The following is a 27,429-nucleotide window of genomic DNA, read 5'->3' on the forward strand; positions in this document are numbered from 1 at the left end:
TAGCAAAATGTCCTGCGGTGTGACACTAACATTGATGACTCATCAAATGTAAATATCAGTAAAATAAAGCAGATATGTTTGGAGCAGCTAATAAATGCCTTGGCATTATTTTGTATGTATTTACTTAATTAACGTAAGTTTTCAAAATGCTAAAAAGTACTAAAATAATATTTACAGTAGCCTACATTTAGTTTTGAAACACAAATGCTGTCCTGCAGTGTGACATAGGATATTAGATTTTTGTACTGGCAGTTACATGGACAGCCATAGGGGTCCTTTAGTCAAGCCCCCTACCAGGAAGTCCCCCAGATATTTGGATGTGCTAAGCAAGCGGGAAGGAAGTCGACCGGAAGTTGAAGTCGGCCGGGTGCCGCCATCTTGAGCGGAACTTCACTTGCGTTAGCAATCCCATTGACTTCCATTCATTTTGGCGTCACTTTGACAGCGAATAACTTTACATCTGAGGTGTTTGAAGACTCCATTTGTCCATTTTTTATTTCTAAAGAAACACGACAATGTATAAAATGCTCCATTACCTTGTAGCTTATGTTATGGCCCCGTAGAAACAGTTTTTGTAAAAGTAGGCTAACGATTGCTTCATAACCAAGCGCCTCTTTGTCGCACATTAGAGAGATTACCGTATGGACAGGAGGAGAAGCTCGCTGGCAATCGGGGAGACGTAGAGGCAAAATGACAATATAATTAATCAGAATACCTAGCAAAAGTTGATCCTGCTCCAAGCTCATGGACAATTCCTACTCACACTCTCCGTCTCTGCAAGATTCGGAAGGGAATGATTCAGATTTCTCTTGGCACAGCTACTAGAAGACTGACGGGTTGCTCACGTGGTCCGTGTAACGCTTTGCTCGGTTTGAGTCTGCGCGTCAGGAAAGGAAGTGCTAAGAAATCGCTAAAAATGGGCTTCACTTGTCTCAATTGAGTTCCAATGGGGTCGCTGTGTCCATTTCTTTTACTGTCTATGGTGCTAAGGAGGTTAAAAGATGAGTGTTAATCTCTTATTAATTTGATATATTTCATCATTTCTGTCAGACTATGAACGTGTCCATTTTTGAGAGTCCTGTGGTGTGACTGATCTAGACTGATCTAGTTCGAGAAAAAAGAAAAATATTTTTAAAAAAGAATCATATTCAGGTTTAAAACAATGAACTTATTCAGTTCCTGTAATGCCCAAGGTCAGTCTTGTATAGCAATGACTCAAAATGGCTGCAAAGGTGAAAGAGTCCTGTGGTGTGACAGCCCGTCCTGTAGTGTGACATAATTAAGTCAGATGTCTAGCTAGATTTTCGTCTGTTATGTTTGCAATATTAAACATAAATATAAATATATTATATAAATATAAGTCTCTCTATATATATTAAACAAATATTGCAAATATTATATACAATATACCTATATTACATACATATATTAAACATGAATATATATCTGTCTTCATTATACATAATATACCTATATTATACATATATTAAACATAAATATATATCTGTCTTCATTTGTTTGTTGTATGTGTATGTTAACAGTCACTGATCATTGTTTTTAAAGTGAGTTTTGTCAGTTTTAGGCATGAGCAAAGAAAGGACAAGGAGGTACCGGGAAAGGTTAGCACAGGATGAAGTAAAATTTCTCTTGTTCACTGGAATCTTTGTTCAAAGAGCTGAATTGATGATTTTAACATGCTTTTGATTATTTTAGCATGATTTTAATGACGTTCTCCTGAGGAACAAGATATTTGTTTAGTCTTTTAAGTTAAAAATTGAAATGAATGGTCTTTATGACGGGGTCTGATTTGACGCCTCCAAAATGTTAATTATTCAGTATGTCTTGTTCACTATGTTTTTAGTTCAAGTAATAAGATTGTACTGATATGTTGCATTTTGCAAAGTGGCACAAGCAAAGAATATAATCGAAAAACAGCTGTGGAAAAAAAAATATATGCAGAATTTTAATGATCATTCTTTAAGAATACTTGTTAAACTTGAAACATACCTGATTTGTATTTGAAATTAATAATATTTCAATATTTGAATTTTATAGTAATGTCATGTCACACCGCAGGACATATTTTGCCTGGAGCTGTGAGAAAAGCTTAATAAATTACATAATGAGAAAAAAAATCTGCTAACCTCTAACAGTTTCAAAAACAACAGTATTTGAACTTTAGAAATTCATACAATTCTCAAGCAATTTAGAACTTTGTTTTAAAAAATACTGTTTCTGTTTCACCCTTATCACACCTCATCTACCGAGTTACCTTAGACATTTCTGGCTCTCAATTTAATTTTAGCTACCTGCTGAAGTGACAACAAGATTATAGTGTTTGTCCAACTCCTCAGAGAGATTAAAGGATGATGGTAAAAGTGTTTCATCCCCTCCTCTCAGACCAAAGTGGACTATATTCAGGATTGATACTGGCCCACTGAGGCATGAACTTTTAAAGTCCCCCTGTGGTGAAAATCAAGCTTTTATTGTTGTTTATAAGTCTATGTGGTGTTTTTAATATGCTTTAAGACAAATCATGTGCAAATTCATAAGTCAACAACAACATTGCTGAGTATTTTCTTTCTCTTTAAAACCAAAAACAGTCTCAAAAACGCGGTTTGAAATTGCCGGTGTTCCTTACGTCACAAATTAACTTGTAACCAATCAGGTCACGAGGGCGGGCTTTAGCATATCATTAACAATGACCGCTCTGAAGCAGTGGAGTCTCAAGAGTAGCCAGGTTATTCTGGTATATTTTTCTGTAATGAAAAATCATGTAGATTTAGCAATAAAGCGGGTGAATTATGTATACGATGTAAGCCTATATTAGAATGTTTTGATGAACTATATGGCTTTCTCCACTGAGGTTCTAAGTTGTTCAAAGCATTTCTAAGGATGCTGATTGTTAGACGGCAGCTGTCTGACTGAGATCGCGAACGGTAACATGGTTTGTGCAACATTATCAAAACATTATTAGCTGTTTGATAACGTAGTCGAGCCAAAGGTTAATCATATTAATTACTGTTATGTGTCCGACGTTGTAGAGAGAGCGATACATAAAACGCATTATCATTCTGATGCATCGACTTGAAGATGAGCCTGTATGAGTGAGTGGAGGCGGGACTCATTTGCACATTCATGGGTCCACGTATATTAAATGAAGCAAGGGTGTAGTAGAGTTACATTCAAGCTATTTTAAAGGGGTGGTTCAGGATTTTGGACATCGGGACCTCATTTCCAAGTTAGCCTGTGTGTTATTTATCAGTGGAGACAGTTTTCAACATTTTTCATCCAGTCCTTCCAGTTGCATAGTTCGCCGGTGCTAGGCTAGCGCGAGTCAACGGTAACTGCTAGCCTGCCATTAAAACAGTTTTACCCACTCCACAGTACACCAAAATCAAATAAATCATAACGCCAGACTATCGATGTAAATGTCTGTTGAGAGAATAATGTTAGAAATCAAACTACTCTTGCCTCTCAATGATCGTTTACATTAACAGGAACTAGTTTCTCAGCAGAGGCGGAGTTTTACTTTGCTCCGGTTAGTACTGCGCCGAAAAGTAAACACAGAACAGAAGCGCACTACAGTCTGGACGTCTAGCTAGCTAGTAGTAGTCTCGGTTGCCTAGGTAACTTAATATCACTCCGCCGCTGCTGTAGACTGTGCTAATAAATACAGGGAACAAAGTATAACTATTGCAATGAGATGCAAGAGTAGTTTGATTTCTAAAATTATTCTCTCAACAGACATTTACATCAATAGTCTGGCGTTATGATTTATTTGCTTTTGGTGTACTGTGGAGTGGGTAAAACTGTTTTAATGGCAGGCTAGCAGTTACCGTTGACTCGCGCTAGCCTATCACCGGCGAACTATGCAACTGGGAGGACTGGGTGAAAATTTTTGAAAACTGTCTCCACTGATAAATAACACCCAGGCTAACTTGGAAATGAGGTCCGATGTCCAAAATCCTGAACCACCCCTTTAAGGCATGAATAAAAAAAATTAATTCACAGTGAAAAGCGTTTAAATATGTCATTTTGGTGATCAAAGATGAGTTTTAAGGGAAAAAATTATTGACTACAGGGGGACTTTAAGGAACTCACAGAGAAGGACTTAATGAGTCTCAACATAAGTAGCTTTGGAATCTGAAGATTTTACTAAGTGTTCAGCTTTACTAAAATATCACGTTGACAGCCAACTTTCTTATGAGATTTTGTCGTTGATCCTCTGTATACAGTTGTTTTCCCCCCAATATGAAACCAATTGAACTACATGCAGGGAAACATTTCACAAACCCATGGTTCATGAGACAGTAACTGGAAGTACTGTAATGACTTGTGGTCAGTGTTATTTTAAAAAAACTATTAAAAATAAATAACTAAAATGAAAGCTGAAAATAATTTAAAAATAAATACTATAATCGTAAATAATACTAAAATAACTGCTTGTGGTTCAGGAAGTTCTCTGATATATTCAGTCAGTTCATTCAGTGATGGTTTTGTTAGTGTAACAATGGTGGCAAAGATGAGGTGAGGTGTAGGGTACACTATATGCAGCAGAAGTTTATTAAAGATAAACATAAACAAAGATAATCCAACCAAGAAGCGGAACATAATCCTGACCAGGAACAAGAATGCAAAACGCAAAGGCAGCGACTCCCAAACACAGGGCTATATATTTATACACACAGGGAAACTAACAAGATGACAAGGAAACAAGAAACAACCGAGGGACTATTAAGAACTAATCAGTGTTGCTATGGTAACAAACAAGGGAACCAGGAACTAAACACAAGAGGAGAACACAGGAACAATAGAAACAGAAAACACTTAAAAGTCCTTGCAAAAGCACAACACCGGGATCGTGACAGTTAGTCTGCATGATTCAAAGCATAACATGAATGTAATTTTTTTTTTTTTTTTGGACCAGTTCATTAAAAGAACCTTCTCATTGAGAATCAAGAGTCATTTGTTCATGAATCACTCTGTATCCAGCAGAGTTAAAGCACTGCAACTCATTAACATGACAGCAAGCACTGATACAGGACAGGCTGTGGTGTAAAGGTCTCCAATGTGTGTGACTGTATGGCCGTGTGGTGTTTGGCTGAGGTTGGTACGGCTGAGTCCATGTGATCCAGACTAGCACTGGTGGGCCAGCTGGACTGAGCTCTCGCTGTGTGTCTCGCCTGTTTTCCACTTGCTTTCTCTACCTGTCTACCATTTTCTAGCATACAATATTGTCCAAGTTTTATTTTCCTGCTCTTGTTTGTTTACTTATTGCCTCCTTTCGTCCTCCCCACAAATCTTCTTGAAGAGATTACTGGAGGATTTTCCATTAGAAGTCGACGGATAAAGGAATATTCTGGAAAAGTTAAGCTCAGTTAACTTGACAGCATGTGTGACATTAATGCAAAAAATTATTTCATCTCCTTCCTCTTTTTCTTAAAAAAATGTTATCATGAGTTACTTGAAGTGAATGAGGCTTGTTTTGGATAATTTAAAAGAAGTGTGATGCTTATAATTTAAAAAAGCATACACACACATTCTGCTAAACCTTGTGTATTATTTGAGCTGTTTAATTAATTTGTACAGTTTGTAAGTTGTAAAATTATAGTAAAATCAGTAATAAAGTGAAATATTACAATTTAAAATAAGTATTTTCTTTTTGAATATATTGTAAAATGAAATTTGTTCCTATGAACAAATGTAAATTATGTGTTTTCAGCATAATTACTCTCTTCAGTGAGTCACATGATCATTGACTCCACATGACAGTCTTCAGTGTCACATGATCCTTCAGAAATCATTCTAATGTGATAATTTGATGCTCAAGAAACATTTATTATTATTATCAATGTTGGGGGGCACAACGAGGGACACAGTTGGATGCCTTCTCCAAATCCACAAAGCACATGTGGCTTGGTTTGGCAAACTCCCATGAACCCTCCAGCATCCTGGAGAGGGTATAGAGCTGGTCCAGTGTTCCACGACCGGGACGAAAACCACACAGTTCCTCCTGAATCGGCCGAATTCTCTTCTACAGTATCCTGGAATAGACTTTCACGAGGAGGCTGAGAAGTGTGATCCCCTGTAGTTGGAACACACCCTCCGGTCCCCTATCTTGAAAAGAGGGACAACCACCCCGGTCTGCCAGTCCAGAGGTACTGTCCCTGACCGCCACGTGATGCTGCAGAGGCGTGTCAGCCAAGACAGCCCCACGACATCCAGAGACTTGAGGTACTCAGGGCGGATCTCATCCACCCCCGGTGCCTCGTCAACAAGGAGCTTCTTAATTACGCCTGTGACTTCAGCTTGGGTGATGGACGAGTCAGATGTATCGGTCAGATTGAAGAGATCCTCAAAGTATTCCTTCCACCGTCCGACGATATCCCTAGATGAGGTCAACAGCCGCCCACCTCCACTGTAAACCGTGTTGCTAGGAGACTGCTTCCCCCTCCTGAGGCGCCGGACGGTTTGCTAGAATCTCTCTGAGGCCAACCGATAGTCCAGAACACCGCTCGGGTTCAGATCAGGGGGGCCGTTCCTCCAAATCACGCCCCTCCAGGTGTCACTGTCGCTGCCCACGTGTGCGTTTGAAGTCCCCCAGTAGAACGACGGCGTCCCCAGTCGAAGCACTTTCCAGCACCCCTCCCAGAGACTCCAAGAGGGCCGGGTACTCTGCACTGCCGTTCGGCCCGTAGGCGCGCACGACAGTGAGAGACCTATCCCCGACCCGAAGGCGCAGGGAAGCGACCCTCTCGTTCACCGGGGTAAACTCCAACACATGGCGGCTGAGCTGGGGCGCTATAAGCAAACCCACACCAGCCTGCCGTCACTCACCGTGGGCAACTCCAGAGTGGTAGAGTGTCCAGCCTCTCTCAAGGAGTGTGGTGTCTGAACCCAAGCTGTGTGTGGAGGTGAGCCCGACTATCTCTAGTTGGTGCCTCTTAACCTCCCGCACAAGCTCAGGGTCCTTCCCCGCCAGCGGGGTAAAGTTCCACGTCCCTAAAGCCAGTTTCCGTGTCCAGAGATCGGGACATCAGGGCCCTCGCCTTCAACTGCCGCCCAATCCACAGGAGGGTGGCCCCTCGTCATTCCTTCGGGCTGAGCTCCAGGGTGGGGCCCCGGCTGCGCCATGCCGGGCAATGTCTTGGTCCTTGATAGATTGTGTCTCATAATTGGCTTCTGAACCACTCATACCCGTCACATTGCACATGCACATCAATCATGCTGAATCAAACTGGTATTTAACATTTCACATATAGAGAGAAGACATATGTATTCAGTCACACCTGCTTCCATTTATTTGTAACCACATGAATGTAAAAAACAACTCCATCAAGGCATAAGTCCAAAGGCTTACACATAAAAAAAAAAAGACAGCCTAAATTATCTTTTATTATCTTATTATATAAAGACAAAATATCAATTTTCCATGAAATGATGTGATGATTGCGATCTGAGGAGGTTTTAGCGATCTCTCCATCACTCTTTACTGTTATCCTTTCAGTCAGATCAACAGATGGAGATCACAGACAAAAAAGTTAACCGGAGTGCATGTTATGACATATGCGGATACATTAGTCTGGTATCAACAATACGATAAAGCACAAAACCACTATGATTATAATCATATATGATTTGTCTACATTCTTCAAGCAGTCACATGTATTTTCCATAAACATATGTGTATTTATTATCGCAACGGTTAGCATACGTAGCCTTTAGCATCGCATAAATAGTATATAATTGTCACTTTAAGACCATTTTATGCCCCTGAATATATAATCATCATAATATAATAACATGATAATGCAAGTATAGGCCTACACTTTCAAACATTTCAACATTTGTAATGAGACGTTTATTAACTTTGTTTTCCGCCAAAATAAAAGCTTGACTGCATTTTCCATCAAAATAAAAGCTCACAGGTTTATCTCTTGCATGTACAGAAATAGACTAAACTAATTTCTTTTATTTTTCAGTGCAAAATATAGCTATATTACTGTCATAGGAATAATATTATAATATTATTTTTAGTAATAGTCATAGTAGTATGTAGTGTAATGTAGACTGAGACACTATATCACAACTAAAAAGATGTCTTGAGTCCCATTTAAATTTCAGGTACAAGTCAATGTACAAGTCAGCTGGTATGAACTCTGCTCTGGTGTCTGGCAGTATCTGTAGTCTTCTCTCCGCCTCGACACATCTGTCAGTTTGATAGAAGAGCAGCTCAGAGGTATGAATTAGGCATGAAGTATTTCCTGCGGCTCGGCAGACTAAAGGAAGCGGCCTCACCCATCCGTGAAAGTGGTGTTATGCTCCAGACACATCCCAGTTTGTTGAGGGAAAGTTCACTGACACTGGCAAGCTAATGTCCAGTGCTGTGGATTAGGCTTGCTATGCCATGTGTTACCGGTGTTACACGGTGTTCAGCCATACACCAATTATATTACTTGACCACAGCGGCACCACCCCCACTAACTGTCATTTTGCTTTTTCTCTAATAGAAATAAAACCCATTTAGTTCAGTTGGACAACAGACGCTACAATTATAAACTGATAGCGTCTGCTTTGCTCCATAAAGCACAAGCTGCAGTCACAGCACAGTGCAACAGGAGTTAAGATTTCACTTATCACGTGACGACAGTTTGGAGAGTTCACTGACAGGACAATGTTGGTGGATTTGGTGCACGACAGATCCTGAGCCTCATTGACAAATATCCCATCTTGTAAAATGTGTGTTCAGTACTGCCGCTCCCTGTACACAGAGTACTCGGGATTGTGAATTTGCATTAAGCGAATTTTAGTGAGCGCGCATTAAAAACTGATTTAAGTACCCCGCATATTGATAGCTTCTCCCTGATGCCTGCAAAGGGAGCTCAACTCTAAGGCCGTGTGTCCACCAAAGCGTTTTTGAAAACGCCAAGCTGTGGGCGCTTGAGGGCGTTTTGGCAGCGCAGCGTTTTTTCAGTTGAGACGCTTCGTTGCTATGATACAGAATATCCGCAGCACAGTTTACTTGTAACTGAGTTTGCAGATAATTTGTTTCATACTAAAAATTTATTTTTCATCCATTTTGTTCGGTTAGCTCTGCTGGTTTATGTTGTTGTACAGAAAGAATGTTGTGACAGTTGGTCGGTGTGGTATTAGTCCCGCCCCTCCTCCACTGTGATTGGACGGCTGGGTAAAAAGTGACAGTGATGAGTGCTGCGTTTTACCCAAAGTTGAACATTCTTCATCTCTCGGCGACCTGTAAAAACACCGAGCGCTCGGCGCTTCAGCGTGAAAAAAAACGCTCAGCGCCTGGTTACGCTCATGGCGTTTTAAAAACGCGGCGCTCCCATTGAAAACAATTGAAAAAACACGCCAGCCGCGTGAAAAAACGCTTTGGTGGACACACGGCCTAAGGATTTTTTTCTACTAACCTGGCCAGCCCAGTTGTTTAAATTTATACATGCCCATTCCAAAATTTTCACTGACCCACCACAAAAAATAAAGGCATTGTTATTGTCTTTGTTGTTTTTGACTCATAACCTTAATAAATAAGGTTGTGACACCAACAACTACTAGCCTTACTCATATAAATTTCAAATATTGTTAAAGACAAGTAAACTGTCAGTAATAAAATAAAAACAAATAATCAAATCACGAGCAATAGCACAAATACAATAGAACAAACATACAAATAAAATAAACACCGCTTTTCATGTTTTTCAGGTAAGTCTAACAGTAATTTTCAGGTAGAGAAAATGAATAATCAAATGTGAAATAGCACTGTCTTCATTGTATAATTAAATATAGAGTAATCCTTATTAAAGTTAGAAAAGTTAATCAGCCAAGAGCAGTGAGTGATTTTTTTTCTTTGTCCTTTTTTTGTTTGATTAGCATTAAAACAAAGACAGCAGCAGGTTTATTAGGCTGCTGTCACTTTAAGAGCTGCACGGATCTAGTATACTGTTACACATGAGTTTTATTTCTGTACTTTATGTTCACTTAAGATATAACAGGCAATGTTTACTAGGACAATCGCCTAGACCAGAATTTTGTTGATGTAATTTTGTGTGAATATATCCGTTCAAGCGCAAGAAGACATGAAACAGAGCTCAATTCAGCATTTACATATGGGTATGTGTATGGGTCAGTATGGGATTTACCTATTAGATTCATAGATGTAGTAGGCTCAAATGGATCGCTTATACAGAATCGCTTAAAGGTGACATATTATGCCCCTTTTCACAAGATGTAATATAAATCAATGGTTTCCCCAGAATGTGTCTGTGAAATTTCAGCTCAAAATAACCCCCAGATCATTTATTATAACTTGTCAAATTTGCACCTTTTTGGGTGTGAGCAAAAACAAAACATGTGAATCTCACTCATCCAAAATCCCAGATGACTACTAGCAGAGTGCAGCCTTACAGGCTCAGGAAGAGGTTGCAACTTTTAGACGGCACCTGGACATTTCTGAATGGTTATTGGATACATTTATGTAGTTGATACGTCACCTTTAAACTAGTCGATTTGGTGTTTGCAAAATTTCTGTTGAAATGTTATGGAAATTAGACATGGTGCCCTAGATATGGGGATGAATTCTACATAATCTGTGGAGAGATGTAACTGTGGAAGGTACTGCTGCACCTTCCACATTTGGTCTTGGTGTTTCACTGTGGCCAAAGCACAGATGGACCTGTGGTCAGCTACCCTAGTGACTCAGATGTAGTCAAAATTGGAACTGAAACTGAAGTAGCTTTTTGGAAATGTATGTTGCCTAAACACATACTTGAAATAACACAAAATATCTAGATGAACAGAAGTTTCAATGTGTATTTCTGTTGTTTGTACGGATGTTCATTGGCGCTTTGCTGCTCATGCATGCAGCGTTGAGAGCTTTTCGGGTAATAAACGCATGTGAGCACTCTTAAGAGCAGTCCCTAAAAATAGGATCCAAATCTGTTTATAAAGCAATTTCCCATATTGATTTTTCATGGGTTTTATCCATATTTTGCATTGTTTTTATGTCGTAACAGAAAATTACCAGAACTTGGTGAGGATTTTTCACGTTATTTTGGTATCAGCGTCTCTGTGCAATTGTCATGAATTTTGTCAATGCCTAAAATTCGCATGACATGGAAGTTGTGATATTCTTTCTTCCCTATTGTGACGTATGTGAAACGGCTTCTCGAACAAGAACAAATGTAGGGCGGGGCTTGATTTATCTATAGGTAATTGATTGGATGGTTGTGGTTTGCTATTGGTGGATCTCATGTGAGTGACAGGTTGTCAGTAAACACATCATCAGAGAAGAGAAGAGATGTCACTGCAAGATTTATTTTGATTAAAGATTACGAGGCACGTGAATTAAAAAAAAATAATTATGTAAATATATAAATAATTTATATTAAACACTGCAATATTCGACAAAAGAAAAATAAGAATTGTCCATTTTGATTAGATGGTGACTTTAATAAACACATTGCTTCATCTACTGTTGGCCTATATTGTACAGTACATTTTTGTGTGCCCTCAATGAACACTATACATAATGTTCATTGAGGTCACAAAGCTCTCTACAGAGTCAACCACGTTATACAAATATTGTGACCAATATGCATATATTATTTAAAAATAATCATTTATTTAACTAATTTTTTACAAATTGTACAGATTTTCCCTCAGAATCAGCACAGAAAGTGCCAAAAACAAAATCCAGATTCTACTTGTGTCTGATGGTGAAACTGACAGCACAGTTTCCAAATGTCTACAGGAAAGTGTACAGGAAACAGAAGTCATTTTGAATGTGGAATGTGCTGATGGCCAAATTGTGAACATTTCACCTGCTCGATCATTCCTACTTTGCTATATTTTGTCATCGGCCCCAACCCTTATCCTGAGTCACTCACCAGGAAACAAAGCCAGCTTCATGTTGTGCCACACTGAAGTGTACATCCTCAATAATGTGCCATTAACGGTTCGTTCGAGAGCTTCTTGGCTTGAAGGGGACCTATTATGCCTCTTTTTTACAAGATTTAATAAGCCTCAGGTGTCCTTACAATGGCCCTCATTTATCAAAAGTGCGTACACCAAATTTCCAGCGTACACCTGGCGTACACCCAAAACCAAGGTGACTTTGAGATTTATCAATATGGACGTTGGCGTACGGCACGCTCAAATCCTACGCCAGCTCACGAGGTGGTGTACGCACGTTTTGAGTGCGGGAATGCGCAGAAAAACAATTCCTAACACCACAAAACGCACTGACAAACTAAAAGATATGATATATGATATATTATGAGCCACTGTAAAAAACAACAACAACATAGTAATTATAAACTTCAGTGTTTATTTTTTGTGCAACATGGACTTCAATGTTTAATTTGTGTGATTTTACCAAAGCATTTGATTTGTAGGCATATGTATTCCTTCAGTTGCGAGCCTGTGCGCTTTACCTGACGTTTCAAGCCTTGTTTATACTTTCGCCTGGCTAGTCCGCAGCGCGAGTCTCCGCACAGACTGCGCGCGCACCTCCCCAAACGGACGAGGCGTTTTTCGACGCGCTCGCCGTTGTACTATTCTTTGAAACGATGGTTAGGCCAGGGTTAGGCCCGGCAGATGTGCACGGACTGGGTTTAGTAATGAAAGGCTTTCAATGACCAAAAAAATCATTCAGACTGACAAAATAACAAAAATGACATTCTTCTTCTTTTAAATAATAATAATAATAATACAAATAATAATAACGACATTCTTCTTCTAAATAACAATAAACGTCAATAAAAATCTAGAAATCAGTTTTGTTTCTTTCCACTTCCCTGGTTTCGCTTTCTCTTTCTCAAAGAAGTTTCTCTTCTTTGCCGTCTTTCGTGTGTCCATGGCGTAAAATGAGGGCGTGGGGGGAGCGGAGACTTGAATATATAGGGGCGTGTTATTCTAATGACGATCGATTTCAGCCGCGGCATTTATCAAGGGCAGGTATTGCGTACACCTGGATTTCAAAGGTACGCACAGCTTCATAAATCAGGCGATGAGAGGAGTGTAAGCATAATCTTACGCCAATATATACGCCCGTTTCTACGCAAGAATGATAAATGAGGGCCAATGTGTCTGTGAAGTTTCAGCTCAAAATACCCCACAGGTTCTTTATTATAGCATGCCCTAAATGCCCCTATTTGGGTGAAAGCAAAAACACACTGTTTTGGTGTGTGTATCTTTAAAATGCAATGAGCTGCTGCTCCCCGCCCCCATTTCCAGAAGAGGGCTGTGCCTTTACAGCACATGCTTCAAGATACTCGGGTCAACAACATAGCTCTGTCTGTTCAGAGATAATGGTTACTTGAGCCACATTACCGGTACAATTTGCAAAGATTCACAAAATGTAAAATGTGATAGTTCTGGATATGAAGTTGGATCACAAGCAGTTGGTATTGATCCATTTGATCCCAGGTCATGTTCCCTCAATTAATAAAATGAAACCACTGCGTCCTAGGTGCTCAGATGCCAGGAGTTTATGGAGACTCTTATGGTCATTAGTATTACAGCCAACAACAGAACAGTTATAATGTTTATGTAGCTGAGACATATCACTTGCTGCTCTAGTGGGGATATAAACACGGCAGATTGTGTGTGGCTCACTCAGGGTGGGATCTATGCTAATAGGGCAGAGATCGCCACCCATCGTGGGCGGGGCTTGCCCTAGGGAGAAAACTGGGACACCTCGGTTTGAGACACTTTTTCTGTTTCATGGAGATTATAAAAAAAAAAAAAAAAAGAGTGGGGGAATTTTTACCAGAATAGGGAGGTTGTTTACACACACTGACACACACTGACGTACAAGCACCATGTAAAAGTGAATTTTGCACAATCGGTCCCCTTTACAAAAAAAACAGTCAGACGTGTAAAAGCACATTTTAGCTGTAAGCAATCATGTACGAGAATCACTCCCGAGTTACCTCACACCTGATTTCAAAAGATTGTGACACTAGATATTATTTCATCACACTCTTCCGTTTTATTATGAAACACATAATGGGGATTTCTATTTGCTAAAAGTACAACTGTAACTCCTCACTGTCCCATTACCATGTAAACCGACCCCATTTGACCTGAAGAGCACCAGAAGTTGAATAAGATTTAAACCTTATCTTGTGCTACTTTTGTGTAAGCAATGAGGAAAATGACATCTGACCATTGAGTAATAATCCAGGCTAGGTAAATTGAGGTCAAGCCTCCCTCACAGATGGGTGGCAGTAAAGCTGACATCTCTTCTGCTAGATGCTGATCCACTCATCGAGTGTTTCAGGTCAGCAGTGATGGGGAGTAACTTAAAGTTTCATCTCAGCTACTTTAAAGGTGTAGTAAGTGATTTCTGAGAAACGCTGTTGAAAGTGGATCAGACCGAGCAGTACAACACACTTGTAGCCAATCAGTAGTAGGGGGTGTGTCCACTCATGATGGGGAGGAGATAGAGTGAGCCAATCAGCAGTAGTGGGTGTGTCCACTCATGATGGGGAGGAGATAGTGAGACAATCAGTAGTAGGGGGCGTGTCCACTCACGATGAGGCGGAGAGAGAGTGAGCCAATCAGCAGTAGGGGGTGTGTCCACTCACGATGGGGTGGAGAGAGAGTGAGCCAATCAGCAGTAGGGGGTGTGTCCACTCATGATGGGGCGGAGAGAGAGTGCCAATCAGCAGTAGGTCAGAGTGTCAGCCAATCAGAGTGTCTACTCATGATGGGGAGGAGAGTGAGCCAATCAGCAGTAGGGGGCGTATCCACTCATGATGGGGTGGACAGAGGTGGAGCCAATCAGCAGAGGGGGCATGTCCACTCATGATGGGGCGGAGAGAAAGTGAGCCAATCAGCAGTAGGGGGCGTGTCCAATCATGATATATATTATGTCTATGTAGTATTTTACATGTTCCCCACTAGATCCATTTGTTCAACCAATGTCAGAAGGGAAGTATTCTCAAAACCTTTTTGAGAACAATCATAATATTTTGCAATATATTTTTATGACAGTAGTGGGGCAGAAATGACACATTTCACATTTATTTGCAGTTGATTTTTGTTTTTGTTTTTTTGTGCCAGATAAATATTTACTCAGGTTTTTAGATATTTTAGACATTTTTGTAGGGCCCTATGATTTATGCGATGCGAACGGAATACAGAAAAAAAAAAATGAATGGAAAAAAATGAATTTGGAATAAAATTAAAGAAAATTTTGGAGAGAAATGTTATCTCATAGAAGCCCTATTTGTGTAAAAAAAAATAAATAATAGATTGAATGTTGGTTGCTATGTTTTGTTAGTATCTTATGTAGTCTGTCTTGACAAACTACAGTTTTGAAATAGCTTCCCCAGAATCAACTGTAATTGCCCTGCAAAATGGACTTCCCAGTGTATTTCACTGTCTTAAGTGTCATTTCAATATGAAGGGAGCGAAGTTCGAAGGGCACTGCAAATAGTGTTGGCATCATCCCAATACTGCAAGAACGCTGACTAAAGGTGGAGAAGAGTTAAGGCTCCACCATATTTATAAAGTTCAATTAGTCCCAGCCAGGTGTAAGTTGCGCATTACATCACATTTACAACGCAACTATCATGATTACGGTTAATTAAGATAAAAGACTAATATCTAATATAACCAAATTGCATTTATTTTCATTTCAAACATCGCAAGAGACCTTTCAGATCACTCAATTTAGCGCTTTCAAATATCACAGATTCTATTAATTGAAATTTATAATAAATTTATATTTATATAAATACACATTGATCTATACAGTACATGCATAAAAATATGATATTTATACTATATTTATAGATGTATATTATCTCTATGTTTGATGTTGCTGCAGGGTGTTGTTCCATATGAACACATTTTGTCAAGTGACGTGAACTCTAACAGATACCCCGTGCTCAGGGAGTAGTGAGCAGTGAACACTACGTAGGGACCCTGTCGATTTGAGTTCTAGACGTGGTCCTGTGTCTGGAACTCATAATTGAGTTTGCGTCAGTATTTGAGTCGGCTTGCTGATCCGTGTGTGATTTGTTTCTCACAGAAAAAGCCACAGATGGCTCCCTGCAGAATGAAGACTGGACACTCAACATGGAGATCTGTGACATCATTAATGAGACAGAGGAAGGGTGAGAGACCAACACACACATAAACACATGCGCACAGATCTTGCTGATGACTCACAGCGACTCTCACGGACTCATTCAGAGCAGACTGACTGGAAATGTGCTGTCGTAGCGTTGTGCTGATATATGTTCATTTTTAAAGTTATCGATATCAGCCCAATAAGAAAATTTGGCCAATATATTAAAGCTGATAAATAATAGATTATTTCCTTCAGCTGTGCGCTGTCGGGATGGTTTTAAATTGCTTGAAATATGATTTGAATCACTTCAAAAAAGTGCAACGTGCAGTGCAAGTCTGCCATACATAAAATTATAATGAGAACATTATAATTGTGTGCTTAGGACGTGACTTTTAATGGTGAGACTTTTGTTTTTGTGATCAGGCTCTCAAAAAAAATTGGATTTAGATTTATCTACCAATAAATCGGGTATCGGCTTTCAAATATAGAGTTATCGATATCGGCCAAAATGTTAATATTGGTGCATCCATAATTTGATGTATTAAATGATGTACACTACCATTCAAAAGTTTGGGGTCGGTAAGATTTTTTTTGAAAGAAGTCTCTTCTGCGCACCGAGGCTGCATTTATTTAATCAAAAATACAGTAAAAATAATAATATTGTGAGATATTATTACGATTTAAAATAACTGTTTTCTATTGTAACATATATTAAAATGTAATTTATTCCTATGATGTAAAGCAGAATTTTCAGCATCATTACTCCAGTCTTCAGTGTCACATGATCCTTCAGAAATCATTCTGATATGCTGATTTGCTGCTCAAGTAACATTTCTGATTATTATCAATGTTGAAAACAGTGCTGCTAAATTTTTCTGTCACTTTTGATTAATTTAATGTGTTCTTGCTGAATTAAAGTATTAATTAAAAAAAAAAATCGTACTGACCCCAAACTTTTGAACGGTAGTGTATATACTCATGAAATCAGCTCAGTGGATACGAGTGTGACTGGATCGCTCCAGACGAATGTTCATACCAGGTGTAAACAGGTTCTTCACACAGAGTCACGGTGCTTTTCCTGCTCCATATGATTCTTCACTTTCTCTTTTTCTCTCACACTCGTCAAACTGGGACTACAGGCTTGTCTCTGTTCTGTGTGAGGGAACACAGGACTCTGTTGTGTTCTTCTTTGTTTGGACTGGTTGTTTCCTGTTGTATTAGAAGTTGTGGGTGTTTTCAAGAATTTAAACAATCTTTCCTGTTGTTAATTATGCATTCAATTATTTACATAAACGCCATTTTTAAGAAGATTATGCCAAAGAGTAGATTTGGACTTTGTAACAATAGTCAGGTCTGATATGATTGATAGAAAGTGACCATCAAGTATTTAGCATTCAATTTCCCAGTTTTTGTTTTTTCCCCCTTCAGTTTTGTTTTTCAGTTCTGCCATTTTGTACTTCCCATAATGCAAGAGATTATTACTACTATAGTTCCTCTTCTCTATTTGACCTTACAGCACATGATGGCTGCATCTGAAATCGCATACTTCCTTACTATATACTTAGTGATAAGCAGAATGTGAAATTAGTATGTCTGAATTCATAGTATAAAACAAAAGACTAAATCAAATGGACACTTTACTTTCCGGTACTTAACGGTAGAGAATTTGTGAATGACATTATGAATGTAGTACATCCAGATTACATTCATACTAAGTAGAGTAGTTAGTCAGTTTAGGCAGGTAATGCGATTTTGGATGCGCCTAAATCCTAATTGCTTTCCTCTATTTCTCCGGTCTAAAGTTTGAGTCATGAGCAAAGTCCCTCTTAAAGCATAACTCTCGCCATAATGCAACCTAGGGTCTTTTTGTTAATCTACCTGAGGCAAACTTTTGTTTAAAAGCATAATTAGAATGGAAACACCTTTTTTAAGTTTGACCGTATTTTCGTTTTCGGTCAAATTGCCTTTTGAATGGGAGTGCTTGGGGCCATCAAAATGTATTTGTAAAACACTAAGAAGGCTCGACACAACATGAAACTTTGCTCAGAGTATCACCAGGGGCTCTACACATGAACTAGAGCATTGAGAACATTGTTTGTGTACACAGAGTTTACTAAAAAGAAAGATTTTAAACAACTCACTGTAGCTGTTGTTGTTTCCGTCCGCCGGCATTTTGACAGTCAAAAATAGTCGATCTCTGAATGCAACATAACAGGGAGGAGAGTAAAGATAGAAAGCTCCTAAAGCTTAGTTCCATATAAATTCACGGATAATTTGTTGTTTTGTCGTTAGTGAAAATCAATATTGACCTTGTATTTGAAAAAGAATCTTCATATAACAAACAATACTAAAATTCAGAGTCAGTTCATTCGCATTCGGAGATCGACTATTTTTGACTGTCATAATGCCGGCGGACGGAAACAACAACAGCTACGGTGAGTTGTTCGAAATCTATCTTTTTAGTAAACTCTGTGTACACAAACAATGTTCTCAATGCTCGAGTTCATGTGTAGAGCCCCTGGTGATACTTCGAGGAAAGTTTCATGTTGTGTCGAGCCTTCTTAGTGTTTTAAAAATAGCGATTTTGATGCTATCATAGTCGTTCCCCAAGCACTCCCATTCAAAAGGCAATTTGACCGAAAACGAAAATACGGTCAAACTTAAAAGTGGCGTTTCCATTCTAATTATGCTTTTAAACAAAAGTTTGCCTCAGGTAGATTAACAAAAAAGACTCTAGGTTGCATTTTGGCGAGAGTTAGGCTACCCTTTAAGACAAGTCATTTGTTGGCCATCTATGTAACACCCTGTTCCAAAAGTAATGGTTGGTTCTTTTAACTATGGCGCAGTGTTGAGAATAATTTATCTCATTCATTTGTATACAAGTTAAAATGTCTTTACATTGAGTTCAACTTTTAGTAGCTGATGTTGTTGTTCTTGCTTATAAAAAGCTCCTTAGATCTGACTTGGAAGAAATGGGAGCTTTAAACACACCACAGGAAAAACAAACCCAATTGCGGCTTCTCTTGTAAGCTTAGAGATAATGAACTTTCTGGCCCTGAATTAGAGTGTGTTTGTAAGAGGGCTTTCAGTACTGGTTAAATTGAGTCTTTTAATTCCTGTCCTGAGCTCACAGACTGCTCTGCTGAATTTTGTTATAAAATGGATTGTTAAGGTCCTGGATAATTATGGTTGATGATCCAATCGTGCTGAAATACACAACACAGACGCAAAAAGTCTATGACGCAAAACATCAGTTCAACTTCAGTAGCTACAGTTGGGGGTTTGTTCAAATCCCTAACCCTAAGTGGGAGCAATGCCACCAATAATTGGTTATGTGTGATATAAAGTAGGTATAAATAAACAGCTTCTTCAGTAGAATATACTCATATCACTAGCCCTTTAAGGCCCATTCACACCAAGAACGATAACTATAAACGTAAAGTTTTAAATGTTTATGCTCTAACACTAAAGGAGTAGTCACATTTACTGATGTTCGACCAATTTTTGCTGGTGAAATCAAGTCATTTCGATTAGGAATCCATGCAATTGTGAAATTCGCTTGATGACGAAAAATTCACATGTTCAGGTTGGTTTCACAGATTTGCTGCGTTGACTAACAGAAAGCTGCTTGGTCATGTGAGCTGTGCTTCATACATCACTACACTATTTACTAACAGACAATGCACCTTTCTTGTTCGTGACATTTCGCCAAAATTTCGCTAATCACACCGTAACAGAATAGCGGAGTCCACAGTTTCTCAGAGGATTTAAAAAAAAAAAACGATGCATGTTAAAAACATTGAAAGCCAATGAAATCCTCCTTTCTTCAAAGTGCGCACTGCAATTATGGCAGAACATGACTGAAGAATGCACTTAGAATGAACATAACGTTATCGTCCATTGCTGTGGATGGTAATATTGGTATCATTGGCGTTTTTGGGGAGAACGGGTCTTTAAGCTGTCGTCAAGTCATCTACACTGTTTTCCCCAACAGGCCCAAAGATGCCATGCGCGCGGTGAGAAAGAGACTCAGCGGCAACAGGAACTTCCGTGAAGTGATGCTGGCTCTAACCGTGAGTTCCCTCACTTTCACATAAACCCTTGTGCTCATACTGTCTAGGAACACAATCTGTTTTACAGTCTGATGCTGTGCACCTTTAATAGTTAATGGCGGCTGAGTACTTCTCCTCCAGGCTTGCCGGAGGCTATTTTGACATTTAAATAAGGTCTTTTGTGACTATATTTGGATGCATTATGCCAGCTGGAAGTGCTGTTTTATGCTGTCATCTGTGGGTTTTGGCATGTCTAAATGATCGATAATCTCAGCTTCTTATGTAATTGTCTTTCCTAGGTGCTGGAGACTTGCGTGAAAAACTGTGGCCACCGTTTTCACGTCCACATCGCCAACAGAGACTTCATCGAAGGTGTCATGGTGAAAATCATCACTCCGAAGAACAACCCTCCTGCTATAGTGCAGGAAAAGGTTCTGTCACTGATTCAGGTAAACTGAGTGAGGCGAATGACTCAGTTCCCCCTGAGCTCTTCCTTTGTTTTAGCAATAAGGGCCTTCAGAAACCACTGTTGATGACCGTTCAGAATGGTGTGGGGTGTGTGGTAGGGCTAGAAGACTGCCTCTGTTGATGGACACTTTCACTTGGGCTGGAAACTAGGTCTGGTGGACCTGCTCTATGAGGCAGCTTGCAATTTCATTAATTCTAGTTGACTGGAAGCCATTACAGAATCAGGTTGACTCCATGTAAAGTAGACGTCGGACAGTTTCCAGAATTGTCCAGAAATCCAATAGTCACATTGTTTTTCAGCCTGTAAAATGTCCAGCCATTAGACAGCAAGCATATTCTTCCAAATTTGGTAATTACAGCCATTTTCTAACCCAGCGGTTCTCAACAAGGGAGTCGGAACCCAATCGCAAATGATAAAAGCAATTATTTTCACTGTTGTTTAAAACCAGCAAATGATCAGGGCCTATTAAATCCTGTCAATCAAAAGGGAGAGACAAACGTGTCAGACTGCAACCCGTACTGTGAAGAAAATATCTCTTGTGTTGAATTTAGGGCTGTCGAAGTTAACGCGACAATAACACATCAACAGTTAAAAAGTAGCGACGTCAAATCAGGCTCTATCAGGCTCTAGGTCTCAGCTTTCATATTTTGCCTATTTTTATCACTGAATTCAATCAGTAAATGCCATTTTGATGTTCTTAACTGACAAGTTTTTTTGTCTTCCACTGTAATACAAGTTATAAAAAACATGCATGAACATCAGAAGGAAAGATACAGTACAACTTATCAATTTATCATGTCACTCAATCAGTGTTTCAAGAGAAGTGATTATGAAAATGACCTTATGGGTAAATTAGTTGTATACAAACATTTCAGTTTTTATTTGAGTTTAAGTATTATCTGAAAATAAATAGCAGTTGAATATAAAAGTTTTTTAACCTCTAATATTATAGTAATGTATCAAATAAGAGGATTCCTGCTATAATTTACAGCAATAGTTGGAAGAGACTTTTTTCCTCAAGAAAATCAAACTATCTGCATCGGTATCGGCAGATGTCAATATGAATATTCGGCTATTGGTATTGGCTGAGAAATTTAGTACCGGATGTGGACAATGGGGGGTACTGCAGTCAAAAGGGATGAGAATCACTAATTTAACCTTTTCCATCTGCTTGGATCTGAATGATTTCCACTTGTGGCTACTGTATATTTATCAAGAACGGCCATCAGCAACAGTGATTAACACAATTAATTATGCAATGTTAACGGATTTATAGTCAAAGAACCAGATATGATGAATGAAGACCCGGAGTCAGAATTATAATAAATTGAAGAAAAGTTTTACTGAAGATAGTTTGCTGTTTCATCAGCAGAAGTCTACTTCAAGACTCACAAGGAGTTTGCCCCGCTTACAGTTACAAAGATCACAGCACTTATACCCAGACTGTTAAAAAACATTGGTGAGAACTGAAGCCGCCAGTGTCCCGATATGGCGCTGACATCTTGGGACTTGAGTCTGCGCAGTAGTGATCTCGGGACCAGACCTGCGCAGTAGTGAGCAGGAAGTAAAGCCGCGAAATCAACGCCCCGCCCTCACTCTCGCAGAATGCACTCTCCCTGCACTTTAGCACTTAAGTGGCCTATGTCTGCTCCGTTCCTCCGTTCTGCTCCAATTTTGATGTCTGTTGATTGCAGTACGACAAGAGGCTTGTTAAAATAAAGTAAATACAATCTCCTCAGTCCTCTGAAGATCCCGAAAAAAAGTCTGTTGGTGCTTCAGTGACTACTTCGCTCAGAGAACCTGTCAATCACAGCTGTCAATCATGACGTTACACCACCGTTTTTACAGCATCACTTAACTAAAAACTTATTTTAAAAACAAACACTTGAACTTACATCAGCGTGATAAAAACGACAGCAAATGACAGAAACCAAAAAAAATTGGAAAAAATAAATTTGATGTGTAATTGAATTGTTTAGTTGGTCTCACGTCCCATTGAATAACATGGGGAGGCGGGGCTTATGACCTATTCTAGGACTAGTCACCAGCGGGCGATCGAGATGCTTTGGCTTCACTTTTCAGGGCTTGTGCGGCATGCTTGCTTATACCCTTCACCGAGGTTTCTGATTGGCTAAGAAATAGATAAACACACATTTTCCACACATAAACAGATGCATATCTGAAGAATATCTCCATTGATTAGGCGGCTGACACTCGGACCCTGAAGTTAGGCACGTCGTGACCTTCCAGGTCGCAGATTTGGGTTTCTGGGCGCCAACATGTCCAGAACAACAAGTCAGCCAATCTCCAATAATGCCAGTGGTTCCTTAACCTGTAACCAAGAAGACTAACACACACACCGACACACAGCTTCTTCAAGGTTGGATTTGGCCAGGCTCTAACTATAAACAGGAGTCTCGTCTCAAAACATCAAGATTATTCGTTCTTTCTCTAAAGGAGAGGACACTTCAGTTAACAGTAATAACTTTAGCTAATAAATGGACACTTAAACTATTGGTTCCAATGACCATAGTTGTCAGGATACCCGAGAAAAGCAGATGTATGTATTGACACATGTTAAAGAAGTTCATACTTCATTTCTGGAAGCCGGGCTAAATGAGCAAGCACTGTTACTGCATTCAGATATCAAATACAGACATTCGAGAATACATGAAAAGAACATTTCAGTAATCTCACTGCTAACTTCTATAACAAAGTAAAATCTCACAAGCCTAGAGAAGTCATTCAACTCATGTGATGTTTAGAAGGAAAAATATTGATTAATACCGTGATTATAATCACTCATTAGATATACATTGAAGCAGCAGTGGATTCCAGAATCAACCCTCTTCAGCAAATACATGGTTCCTGTTACCTGCTAAAGAACCATGTATTACTAATTGCTGAAAAATAGTCGGATTTGTCCCTGATAATACCCGGTTAGGTGTAAATTTAGAACCACTTCCTGTGGGACACCTCTTTCATCTCTCATCCTGTCATCTCTCTGCTTGTGTTTCACCCCAGTCCTGGGCAGATGCGTTCAGGAGCAGCCCAGACCTCACCGGAGTCGTGCACATTTACGAGGAGCTGAAGAGGAAAGGAATCGAGTTTCCCATGGCAGACCTGGACGCCTTGTCACCCATCCATACACCTCAGCGGGTGAGAAACACGCGACACGCGCTCTTGCAGATCTGTTTTTACATTCATTTCGCCTCATCTCCTCTTGTGTGTCATTCTAGGGAGTCCCAGAGGTGGATCCAGGCATTCACAAGTACAAAGCAGTCACGCAGCCCAACACAGCATCTCAGGCGACCCCTAAACCTGCAGCTGCTGCGACACCCGACTTAAACCCCACCCAGATCCCAGCCGTATCGGGACCAATCACAGCAAACCCAGAGCAGGTCACAACTCACCTTAGAGTAGACTTTGCTCTATTCAGTGTTAGGGGTGTAGCAACATATCGTGTCACAATATATCGCCGTCTATATACATATAGTGTATACATACTATATACATATAGTGACAATATGTATTGTGTATAATTCACCCAAAATAAAAATTACTGTGTGTGAAAAATTCAAGTTAACAGAGGTTTAGTGTCAGTACTATATAAAATGTTGAATACAATGTATAATAATGCAATGGGGGAATATTTATGGGTCCTGATAATGCCAAATGTCTTATGTTACCATGTAAAAAGTGGCCTACATTATTTGAAATATGTCTAGTCGGTGACAGAGTGCAAGCATATTCGTCTAAAATAATTCTGTATTTTCAGCTTCAGAATCATGAATATTTTTAGTCACCATTGTCCTGTGCATTGGGTTTCCAGCATCCACAATGTTATATCAAATTAAGCATTTTAATCAACAGTTAATTTTTTTTTTGTTAACCTTTTATCATATGTCTTGGAGTATCGCAGTAATATCGTATCGTGAGTTCAGTATCGTGATATGTATCGAATCGTGACATGAGGGTGTCGTTACACCACTGAAATGTGCTGAAATGTGGTAAACGGAGGACTAGTGACCTGCTTTACTGCTGAGTAAAGTTTTTAGTGAAATAAAACAATATATCTACACATTTTCCTATCTACACTGTATAAAAAAAAATTAACAAAAAAAACTCAGCTTTGATGAGCATAAGAGACGTCTTTCAAAAACACAATCTTACTGATGCCGAACTTTTGACCAGTATTGTACATTTGCAGTTCTACATAAAAACATATATAAAATATAGATCATTTAATGTGATTATGGCTAAACTGGGCACCAATTATGTTTAGTTCCAGATGTTTTCACCGCTATATTTATCTATAGGTAATTTGGAAATGCTTTGTTTGTGCGTACAGATCGCAAGACTGAGAAGTGAGCTGGACGTTGTGCGTGGGAACATTAAAGTGATGTCAGAGATGCTGACAGAGATGGTGCCGGGCCAAGAAGAAGCCTCTGATCTCGAACTTCTCCAGGTTTGCGCTCACTCCTTTACAGAGAAATTATGCTTTGGTGATGGTGTATTACATTTTACCAGGGCTCTGAACTGGTTCAAGGAACGAAAAATCCAATTTAATTTAATTTTACATTTATTCATTTCTAAAGTGAGGCATGTCACAGAAAAGTTACGCTCACAGAACTTTATCACACTTCTGAAAAGTAAATGAGAGAAATTTCATTTTAATACTACACTTTAATACTTACTCAAGGATCTACATGCCACCACAAGGGGGTGTAACAACACAATATACCTCATTTAGCCTAATGCACGTCTATGAACCCGTGCTTTATATATATATATATATATATATATATATATATATATATATATATATATATATATATATATATATATAATTTTTCTTTCTGTACTCGTCTAATTTAATGTTCCATAATGCATTTCATGTATTCATATAATGCATTCTCAGGAGCTGAACCGGACATGTCGAGCCATGCAGCACAGGATAGTGGAGCTCATCTCTCGCGTGTCTAACGAAGAGGTCACCGAAGAGCTGCTACACGCCAACGATGATTTAAACAACATCTTCCTGCGCTACGAGAGGTGAGCAGAGGTGTCCGTCACTCAAAAGTTTCCCTCATCAGCCTTTATCTGACAGTCGAGGCTGACACGCAACTCTGCAGTCAGCCTTTGATTTCACTCGCTTTGCTTTAGAGCAGAGCGCACAGGGTCTGAAAACACATTAGCATTTCTTTCATCTCCATCTTGACGAGTGTTTTTGATATTTCACCAGAGCTCTGTGTTCTAACAGGTACGAGAGATACAGGCTGGGCAGAGCAGCTCAAAACAATGGGGTGAGTTTGACACCGCAGTGCTGCTTTCAGCATCGTTTTTCAATATTGTTTCTTGTAGGGTACATGTATGCCTTGTGGTAATATTTGTCTGTTAAGCGCCTGCTCATGTTTTTTTTGTTTTATTTCATTGTTTGCATGATGCTTAGCTGAGAGAGGCAAGTATGACGCATCGCTGTCATGTAGAAAGTGTCCTGCGTCGTCATCACATCTCTAGAGCTCTAGACCCTAGAAATAAAAATATTATTTCACGTTGTCTTCCTTTTCCTATCTTTTACACACACATTATAAGCCTTAGTTCTGTTGCAACTTCAGCTTTTCCATTAAAAAAAGATCTCAAACTCTTCAAAAAATTTGTGAATTTGACTGTTTATTATTATGCATTTAAAATAATCAATGAATTTGTAAATATTTAATTTTTTTAGACTTGAACTCTTTAAACATGATTACTGTTGTTGTTATTTTTAATTTTTACTTTGAATTAATTCACTAATTATATGTATAGGTTATGTAAATATGATAATATATGCAACAAGCATGTATATAAAATATACAATAGTAAAATAGTATGTAATAATACATAATATTAATTATAAATGGTTTCATTATAAGCTAAAAAATACATGCTTAAGTTTTATTATTATACTTGCATAACCAATATAACTTAAGTATAATAATATACCTTAAGCATGTATTCTTTAATTTTATTTATCTCTCCCTCTCTCTCTCTATATATATATGTAAGTGTATTGTGTGTGTGTGTGTGTATATATATATATATATATATATATATATATATATATATATGTATGTTTATGTGTGTATATGTATGTATGTATATATATATATATATATATATATATATGTATGTGTGTATATATGTATGTATATATGTATGTATGTGTGTATATATATATATATATATATATATATATATATATATATATATATATATATATATATATATATATATATATATATATATATATATATATATATATATATATATATGCTTTAAGGTATACATTCTCTTCTCTTCTAAATTGAGCTGAATTGAATTATCATTATGATGCAAATTAATTTATTATGCCAGTGTATATAATAGGTAATGCTGATTGTTAACCTAGATAAGCAAGTGTGTGTTGTGAATGCACAGGTCCTGAATGAGGCTTCAGAGGAGGACAATCTCATAGATCTGGGTCCTGGTTCTCCAGCAGTGGTCAGTCCTCGGGCCAGCGCTACACCCTCTCATACACCCGCATCCACCCTGCAGCCTCCTCCTGCTGCTCGTGCTCCTGCTCCTGCTCCTGCTCCTGCTCCTGCTCCTGCAAACACAGCCTCCCTCTCCACACAGCTGGCAGGACTTGGTGAGGATCTCAAACACATCTGGATAAGGATAGAGAACACATTCATTTTTCAAAATCATATTGCTAAAAGTATGCTAGCACTTAGTGCTGTTCCACATGTACATACTATGTACTTACTATAGTAATTACAATAACT

General features: G+C 38.8%; 1 protein-coding gene across 2 annotated transcripts in view; it reads left to right on the plus strand.

Moving 5' to 3' along the window:
• The window catches only part of tom1l2a (target of myb1 like 2 membrane trafficking protein a), a 48,312-nt gene that overhangs the window by 6,536 nt on the left and 14,347 nt on the right, over window positions 1-27,429 (plus strand). For both annotated transcript variants that reach the window (XM_079871085.1, XM_079871086.1), the window contains exons 2-10: window positions 16,061-16,145; window positions 20,097-20,175; window positions 20,454-20,603; window positions 23,648-23,782; window positions 23,863-24,024; window positions 24,975-25,091; window positions 25,545-25,678; window positions 25,887-25,929; window positions 27,083-27,293. In XM_079871085.1, coding sequence (XP_079727211.1) covers window positions 16,061-16,145; window positions 20,097-20,175; window positions 20,454-20,603; window positions 23,648-23,782; window positions 23,863-24,024; window positions 24,975-25,091; window positions 25,545-25,678; window positions 25,887-25,929; window positions 27,083-27,293 — 1,116 coding nt within the window. The remainder of the gene's footprint in view (window positions 1-16,060; window positions 16,146-20,096; window positions 20,176-20,453; window positions 20,604-23,647; window positions 23,783-23,862; window positions 24,025-24,974; window positions 25,092-25,544; window positions 25,679-25,886; window positions 25,930-27,082; window positions 27,294-27,429) is intronic.

Source organism: Squalius cephalus (genome assembly GCF_949319135.1).
Source record: "Squalius cephalus genome assembly, chromosome: 1".
In the NCBI taxonomy this organism is placed as follows: domain Eukaryota; kingdom Metazoa; phylum Chordata; class Actinopteri; order Cypriniformes; family Leuciscidae; genus Squalius; species Squalius cephalus.